General features: G+C 33.3%; 1 protein-coding gene across 1 annotated transcript; it reads left to right on the top strand.

Annotated features, from left to right (window-relative positions):
• Nucleotides 1–1488: 1488 nt before the first annotated feature.
• Nucleotides 1489–2333, top strand: LOC126718747 (uncharacterized). The gene has a single exon (XM_050421080.1). It carries the CDS (start codon nt 1552–1554, stop codon nt 2155–2157), a length of 606 nt encoding a protein of 201 aa, XP_050277037.1. The 5' UTR covers nt 1489–1551; the 3' UTR covers nt 2158–2333.
• The last annotated feature ends 7447 nt before the right edge of the window (nt 2334–9780 follow it).

Here is a 9780-nt window from a genome sequence, read left to right as displayed (position 1 = left end):
TTAAAAAACTTCCTTGGTTTTCGGGACGGATTACCGCCGGTGAGGGGCTGTCAGTCCGAAACACCATTACTGGAACTTTACTGCTCTGTATCGGATTTGGGAGCTGATTGGTTTTCTTACTTTCCTCTTTCAAACCCGGAACTGTAACCAGCTTACTCTTTGATGGCAAAAACGGAGACGCTCTTAGCTAGGGACCAAACTGAGGGCTTTCCTCTCCCTGGTTTCCTTCACTAGCAGACCGTAACACACAGCTTTGTTCATCATGCGACAGACACCCACATCTGTAACAGAGGTTAGGGAGTCGTTCGTACTTGAAAGGAATCCATAAATCCTTTCCATCCTCTAGAGTAATCACTCTACCCCTGCAAAGAGGTTTGGAAATGTTTAGAGTAACCCTTACCCTCACAAATCTTTCCCCTACTATGTCTGTTTCCTGTTCTTCATGATTAACTGTACCCAAGACTTCGCATAATTTTTCAGCCACCCTCCTATTTCTAAACCTGAGCAGGAGATCATGGACTTGGATCCAGAAGGTGGCAAGTTCAAACCCCATGTTTCTCACGTCCTTTGAACCATCAAACTTCTACATAACCACCAAATATTTATCAAAGCTCCAAGGTTCCCCAGCTAGGACTTTCAACATGTCGGGTTGATCCTTGAATGTAAAGAGGACAATGTGGTCCTCCCTTCTAACTTGCAAGCCTTTTGAAGCTCTCCACAGGGGGGAGAAGGTTTTTGCAATAGCCTCAAGGTTGAGTACTCGCCTGGTTAGAAACTTGGCTGCCAGTACCCACTCTGTTACAGCATGCTCTTCTAATAGTCTAACACTGGAGCCCTCGCATTCTGACAGTTTAAGCTTGCTCCACGTTTTTGTGAGATCTTCCATAACGTGATTTTGTTGGTTAGGAACCAAAAAAGAAAAGAAAAGTCAGAAAGGGATGGAGAAAAAGGAGAAAAGAGGGAATTGTTTCCCAGTAACCCAAGAAAAATACCCACAAGCCTCTCCGTGCACTTGTCACTGAGAGGAACAGAAACCCACCTTAGAAAGGAGGGACAAAAGTTCTACAGTCGCTGGGAAAGATGCAAAGAACACCTGTCCCAAGCGAGAGAGAAACCCAGCTAGATTTGAGTTAACCACAAAACATATGGGTCAAAAAATTAGAACTGTGCATCTTTTCTATAGTCTAACTTTGGGCCATAGTTTCTAAAAATAAAAAACGTTTCGGCCACAAAACTGAATAAATATGATTAGAAAACATTTCCTATCAAAGCCACTTTTTAGCCTAAAACACCTTGGGCCTCTTTCAATAGCCTTGGGCTGGGTCTGAATACTGAACTGGACTCTGGGCTGATCTTTTGAGCTGCCACGTGGCAAAATTCTGCCCAATAAACAAATAGCTTCCTCAGTAGGCCCCACCTTTCCTCTCCAGCCAATAGAAACTCAGAAAACTCACAAAAAAACATTAACTAAAAAAAAAAAAAAAAACACTATCAAGTTCAACTACCAAGTACCAACCACCCAAAACTCCAGTTTCTAACAGATAAACCTCCATGGCTTCCACTCCAATTCTCTCCCCCACCACCACTACCACCACCACCACTCTAAGTCACCACCAATCGCTCCACTTCTTCTCCACACTACACCATCCTAATTTCCCTTTCAAAAATGACAGACCAATCACCAAGCTCCACGTGTCTTCCCCAACCAACAAGCCCTCTACCATCACCACCACCACCACCACCACCACCACCACCTCTAAAAACCCCACGAAGGAAACTATTTTCTTTGATGGTGGAGCTCACTATGGGGACCTTTTAGCTAACCTTCTTCTGGGTTTCACTCTGTTTTGGCTACCATTAACTTTGGCTGCGGTTTCAAGGGCCTTCAATTTGAGGTACAGGTTCACCAACCTGCGGGTCACGGTTATTTCAGGACTGACGGGTCAGGAGAGGAGTGATTTCTCCTACAATGTGATCAAGGATGTTCAGGTTGTGCCACGTTTCATTGGTGAGTGGGGTGACATTATCATTACTCTCAAGGATGGTACTAAGGTTGACCTTAGGAGTGTGCCTAAGTTTAGAGAGATTGCTAAGTATTGTCTTTCTATGGCTAAAAACCCTAAGGTTTTGAAGGAAGAAGGGCCTAAAGGGTTTTAGACAGTTTTTGGTTTGGTTTGGTGCATATGGGTCTATTGGTTGGTGGGCAAGAGTTTGATTCCTTTGTCTTTAGAGGTATGTAAATTTTGTGGATAACATAGCAATCTGCTTGTTATTATGATAATTGGGGGATAATTTTTGTTTCATAATGATTACATGGCTTTTTGCTTTTCGTTTGCCTTGGCCTTTTGTGTTTTGAGTTATGATGGATATATTGCAAATTTTACCATATGCTTTAACAAATTGATGTGTTATCAATCACAAAAAAAATGTAATTATATTGTTGAAGTGACATTAATCACATTTGTTGTCACACAGTTTATAAGCATTTTATAGTTAATTTGATTGGAGCCTTAACGTTTTCCTTGTGTCATTGATAAGATGGAATATCTTTATAATTCTGAATGAACTTTTTCCATATCTTTTACTGGGATTCATTTTCAGGCTAATAAGTTAGACTTTGACAGGTTTTTAGTAAAGTGAATTAAATTGATGCATGTGCCTCTCTAGCTGGTGAATGAAAATTATGGCCTAAGTTTTGCATCATTTGCTTAACATTCATTTTGGATAAGAATGAGCAGGCCGAGAAGCGTTTTGGTGACACATGTTCACCCTAATTGAAAGGAAATCTGACAATAGGTATACTATGATAACATATCAGGGTTATATAGATTCATATATGATTTCTTTGAGCTTGTTCGAGTTCTTGTAAATTGTAATGGAAACTGTAAGAGCTATTACGGAAAATTTCTCCCTTGTTAACTCAAAAGCTAGAACTACCTGCCCATCATGTATTGTAACCTTTGAATTCCCAATTGTTAATAGGTTGCATTTTATATTCTGCATTGTGCATCTTGAATTTGTAGATATTTTGGTATAAAAGGGTGTGAGATCAACGTGTGAATTTATTAGTTGAAGGATTTAATGAGTTTTTGTAGATTTGGTCAATGTGATAGCAGTGAACAAAACTGAAGAAAGGTCAGGGACATCTACCAATTCAAGAAGTGGATGTGATAAGGGAAATTGAATTTCAAGTACTTCACTTTTTGGTAGTATGCCTTGAACTTCTAAATAAGTCAGTTAACATTTAACAATCAAAGTGAATAGCAAGTGGATTGTCGAATAGCAAGATTTACACAGTTTGATACTGCACCTACAGTGGACAATATTAGACAATATATAAGAATAGGAGTTGCTTCACCTCCTTTTATCAATGATTCATTCTATTAAATTTCTCCATACCTAGAAGAGTAACCATTATCATATTCCCTAGCAGCTGGTGGTTGTGCCTCTAATTCTTGTGAGTAACATCCTAACTGGCACATAGCATTGTAAGGTTAGTCAAAATAGGATGTTAACGTACAATGCATTAGCAGTCTTAGTTCGATTACCTTTTAAAATCTGAGACGTTTTGAAAAGATATTTACTCTGACTTAGAGGGAGACATACACTAGAGTTACAATAATTCTGTATAGAACCTGCTCACGGCTTCCAGTTTGCTTGGTTGGTGAAGTCTTTTACCATTGCACTGGATACCTAGGATTGAATCCCATCACAATAGGGATTAGGGGTTTAAGGGAGGGGTAGACTAACCTTTGTGTAGCCCAACCATTGTGTCAGGGGAAAGAAGCATAAATCCTACTTATGGTTTAACAAATTTGTTGAGAGTAAAACATTTATTGCAAAATGTTGGGATTTTGGGTTTGTGAGAGCTGAGAGTTAACACTTTGAGTAATCTCTATGTGAAGATTTGACATAACATGTTGGAACACCATCTTAATCCAAAAACTTAAGCTAGTTGATTTAGTCCCAACTTATTATTCCAACCATTTACTTTTATGACTGCTATCTAGTGTACAACTTGATTATTTAACCAATCATGCCATTCACACATGAATATTCTAACAAAAACTCTGCATAACATAAAAGTAGAACTTGTAGGAATGGAAATTTGGTTTGAGGGAAGGGGCTTTTGTATAATTGAGTCTATAATTTCGTAATGGTATATCCCTGAGAAGAATGCATATTTGTTGAGGTGTGTCTGTCTCTTATAATCATGTCAGTTTCATGGTTTCGATCGTTGTGTGAGGGTGGAGATGCCTTATATTTAAAAGCTGTAGTTTTTTGTTGCTAAATTTATTGAATTATTTAGTTTTTGGGTATTGCAAAAAAAAAAAAAAATAGTGGAGGCTTTAAGGGGAGGGATTTGGCTAGTGTCCAGTGCTCCGATGCATTGGATGCAACATAGACACGACAGGTGTCCAAAAAAGGCCAATTGTCGCTTTTGTGTACTGTCTAGTGGATTGGAGCACTAGACCAAAGAGAAATAAAATCTTTCTAAAAAGGTTTGAGGTTTTCTGTAAGTTATATGAAACCCCTGGAATGGCACTTCTTCTTTCTTCCTTTTTTTTAATCGATAAAAGAACCTTAGTTCCCACATTCTCCCATACACCTTGCTGCGGGTTGAACCTCATGACTTCAAACTTTACAATGAGGAGAAGTATAACTGGGCAACAAGGTCATTTGGCATGTGGTAAAATAGATTATTTCAGGGACGGCCATAGTTAAAGGTGTGATATTTACTCTCAGACCTTGCTAAACATTTAAGGGAAAGAACACCTCAAATTTTGAGATTCAAAGCAAAAGCATAATTTGTTACAAAACAGGTTTTACTTTACTAGTAAACAATAGACAGGCCACCAGATAAAGTACTTTCTGGAGTCTCAGATTGAGAAACAATATATGAACTTCACATGTCAAAATGTCAGTGAGAACAAATAAATTTTGTAGCATTCACTTGAAGCAGCTTATAATTAATTGAGCTCAATTTGATGGGAACTGTAAAATTAGTGTGGAATAGAAAGAAATGTCAAGTTTGTTTACCGGGTACATAGTTTGTAAGTTGACATAAACCTAGAATTATATAGTGGTATCAGGTGTTGTTACTTTTGCTTGGACTCGGTAGATATAGACTAAAATGGTGATTAGTGACATGAAAGACTGTTGAAATTGCATGGCATATTGTGCTCTTAAAGGTGCTTTGATGTTTTGAAATTTCAGTTTCTTCTGTACACTATAGTGTTTGACTGTTTTCCCATATCTAAAAAGAGATCAACTATGCACTATTTGCTAAAAAACTATTTGCACTATTTTAGCAAATAGTGCATAGTTGATGTCCTCATGTTTGTCTTATTTACAAAATACTAAGTTTATTTAATCTATGAATATCTATTTGGCATGATAGTTTCTTATAACCTATTTATTAAAGGGAATACACACTCACTAAAAGGGATTATTTACCCAGTTTCAAAGTTTATGGGGAGAATGAAATAAAGGGGCCCATTTTTGTTTTTGTTTTTTTTTTCCGTTGGGTGTAAAACTATGTGTTTTTTACTTCAAACCTTGTAGGAAATAAAACAAACAAACAAAAAGCCAACCCAAAAAAACTTTGCATGAAACAGTGAATTTTGGCTCCCAACATTGGACTAAACCCAAAAAAAAGCTTAGTAACACAACAAAATGTCACAACATTTTCATAATACCTTTATTTTTTATTGTGGTGGATCTCGCCTGATATTTTATTATTTTATTTTATTTTGACCTTTAACTATAAGGAACTTACATCTTAATAGTTGTGAAAATATTGTGATAAAAACAAAACTTTACAACCTTTTCACAATAAAATATATTTATTTTCAATTGTAGTGGATCCTGGTCTGATAATTTATTTTATTTTGATTTATAAGCAACTGACACCTATGTCAAAACATTTTCACAATATATTTATCTTCAGTTGTGGTTGATGTCAGCCTTATATATATATATATATATATACACCAAAATGATATCTCATTTTACAATTGAAACTCTTTGTCAATTACCTTCAACCATACACAATGAAAATTTTTTCATTCATACTTTCTTCTTTATAATTTTACATGAGTCTAGGTGTAATGTTTAGCTTACTTAGTTTTTAATGAACACTCATTTTAGGCAAGAAAAGAAATAAAAAATAATAACAGAAGTCATGTATCATCGAATTTTTCATTAGATAAATTATGAGTTTCGAATATTTAAACCTAAAAAATCAATATTCTCTAAGTAAAAAATAAAATACCTTGTATCACCATTCCAACTTTCCAAGGATTACTACCATCTAAAAAAAAAAAAAAAAAAAAAAAAAAAAGAATAAGAAGAAGAAGAAGATATTGAATAAGAAGGCAAGTGTAACAGTGGAAATTCCACAACATTTTCATTATAAATCATAAGTAGTATGTTGTTATAAATCGTTATTGGTGGGAAAAAAAAGTAATTTCATTGGTCAGTTTAATTAAAATAACAATTTACCAAGTAAGATTTGTTATAAAAATGTTGTGGATGTAGTTTTTTTTTTTTTTTTTTTTTCACAATATTTTTATTTTTTAGAAATGCTATATTCACAACATTTTCATAACAAATTCTCAGTGGTAGATTGTTATTGTTTGTTCTAAGTGGGCAAAAAAGTAATTTAAGTTGTGAATTCAAATTGAAACTAATAACAACTTACCACCTATGATTTGTTGTGAAAATATTGTAAAAATGTTGGTTGGTTCCAATATTGTAACAATTCTCTTTATTTTTAGTTGTGGTTGGTTCCAGTATGATATTTTATTATTTTATTTTGACATATAAAAAGTAACACCTCAACAATTGTGAAAATATTGCGGCAATTTGTTGTGTTAATATTTTATTATTATTATTATATAAGCAAGTTCAAAAAAAGAAAAAAAAAAGAAAAAGAAGAAGAAGAAGAAGGCAAGTAACAGTGGGGATTGAACAAACCAAAGCACTACGCAAAAAAGTAATTTAAGTTATGAATTTAACTTAAACCAATAACAACTTACCACCTATGATTTGTTGTGAAAATATTGTAAAAATGTTATAGATATAACACTTCTCTTTATTTTTTAGTTGTGGTTGATTCCAGTATGATATTTTATTATTTTATTTTGACATATAAAAAATTAACACCTCAACAATTGTGAAAATATTGTGACAATATGTTGTGTTAATATTTTATTATTATTATTGTATAAGCAAGTTCAAAAAGAAGAAGAAGAAGAAGGCAAGTAATAGTGGAGACTGAACAAACCAAAGCATTGTAGCGCAAGTATTGTAGGGCTATAGCATTCGCGCTTTATATATATATATGTAAACCTTTTGCTTCTTCAGAAGTTTGGCACTCTTTAAGGCTTTTACATCAAACTAGTCGCTGACCCACGCGATGCATTTGAATAAATAATTATTTTGTAATTTTAATATAATGTATAATTTTTTTCTAAAAGTTTTTGAAAATAATTTATTCTCCCTAAAAATTAAACAATTTCTATTTGGTTCAATTTGGTCCACTCGATCAATTTCAATCCTCTTCGGTTCATTTTGGACTAATTATGCCTTACATTGATTCTTTTTGTAGGTTTTCTTTTCAAGTTTAGCTAAAAAATACTTTTTTGTTTTCAATTTTTGAGTTGAAAAATATGAAATTTTATTATATTTGAGCTAAAATCTTTAGTTTTGAGTTAAAAAAAAAAATAGACATTAGAAATTAGAAATATAAGCCCTAAAATGATAAATATTCAAAAGTCCTACTCGGTCTATTTTGTCCTCTTTGTCCACTTTGGTTCTATTTAATCCTTTTTGGTCCATTTCGGTCCTGTCAGTCCACATTGGTCATATTTTGTCCATTTCAGTCTTATTCGGTCCACATTAGTCCTATTCGGGCCATTCTGTCCACTTCGGTCCAGTCAGTCAAAATTGGTCCTATTCGGTCAACTTTGATCCTATTTAGTCCATTAAGTCCACTTTGATCCTAATCTGTCCATTTGTTCTTATTCAGTCCCCTTCGATCATTTTCAGTCCACATTGGTCCACTCTATTCTATTCGGTCCACTTCGGTATGATATGGTCCACTTCAATCCTATTCGGTCCACCTTGTTCCCATTCAATCATATTCTATCCATTCGGTCCAGTTCATTTCATTTGGTCCAATTCGGTCTATTTGTGCACTTACATATAGGGAAAAAAACATGTTTGCTCTACTTCGGTCTAAATACAAATTTATTAAAAATATATATAAATCTTAAACTTGTAATATTTAAAATCTTAAGCATCGCATTTATTATTGTTACACTTTTGTTAAGCCACATCAACGTAGTATTTCAGTCCAATTCGGTCTAGTTAAATTTAAGTAAAAGTTTTTCTAAACATGAAGGCTATAAATATACAAATCTAACATTTAGGGCAGTTACTCATTTATTTTAAAATCATTAATTTTAAATGAATTGCATGTGGTTTATTATACCCTCAAGCAAAATAAATAAATAAATAAATAAATATGTATATATATATATATATATATGTATATATGTATGTACAATTTTTATTTAAATAAAATATTCAAATTCTTCATTTTTTTAAAAGAGATTATTATGATAATCAAAATTTTATTCTCTAATTATATGTTAAGTTTTGGTTATCATACTGAATATTTATAATTTATTCTCTAAACTTTATTATAGATAATTTATTCTCTCTAAAAATTAAACAATTTCAAAAAGGTAATTTCAATCACTCCTTACCAATGTTTTTCTTCTCAATGACAGTTTTTTGTTTAAATATATACATCTGATTATGTGAAATGGTGAGTAGATACTAAAACTTAATGGGCAAAATGAAAAGGCACAAATGTTCGATGTTTTTAAATGTATACGTTAATTCGTGATATAAATTTATATAGTTACATGTCGCAATAAGAAGTGGTCAACAAAAAATCAAACGTTTCACTTTTATATATATATATATATATATATTTATATAATCTCATATTTATATATATATATATATATATATTTATATAATCTCATATTTGGATTTGAAAAATACACCAAGCCCCTTCAAAATTTAATGGGCTCTGGACCTTGGTGATATGGCACAGAGTTTGAGACAATAATGGAACATACTCACTGTGTCTGTTAGCTTCATCTGCTATTGACAATTGATGCATGTATATAATCTTCCTAGTATCAGTTTGTCTCATTGTTGTTCTTTTTTTTTAATGTGATGATGGATCTAAATTTATATATTTGTGAGAAGAGATAAGGTCTAACTTTTTTTTTTTTGTTGAGAAAAGGTCTAACTTCTTAATGTTTAAATAAATTGACTCCCATGAGCTTGCTTAACCTCAAAGGGCAGCAAGCCTGAGTACCAGGAAACTTCCAAGGACTTTGTCACTTTGTTACGAACTATATTTTCTCAAAGATGCCAAATGTTTGAATTTGAAAAAAAAGCATTTGCTCCGTACTTCCATAGTGCTTGGAATTTAGACAGTTACTTGTGGGGGGCGGGGGAAGAGATTTGTGTACAAAGCGTCGTACTATTTTATTTAATAGGGGAAAGTAGATAACAAATGATGTGCTAACTGCTAAAAGCCTTATAGTTTAGTGACATTGTCTGCTCTCTTTTATTAGGAAAACCAATGTTCAAATCCCCTTTCTCCATTATTGTAATTATCAAATAATAATAATAAGAAAAAAAAAAAGGTGCAAATCATCATAGTCTTTTTTTTTGTAAATATGTGTGTGTATA

This window comes from Quercus robur, chromosome 3 (genome assembly GCF_932294415.1).
Source record: "Quercus robur chromosome 3, dhQueRobu3.1, whole genome shotgun sequence".
Taxonomy (NCBI): Eukaryota; Viridiplantae; Streptophyta; class Magnoliopsida; order Fagales; family Fagaceae; genus Quercus; species Quercus robur.
The sequence above is the reverse complement of the archived record's forward strand: the minus strand, read 5'-3'. Positions and strand labels throughout refer to the sequence as shown.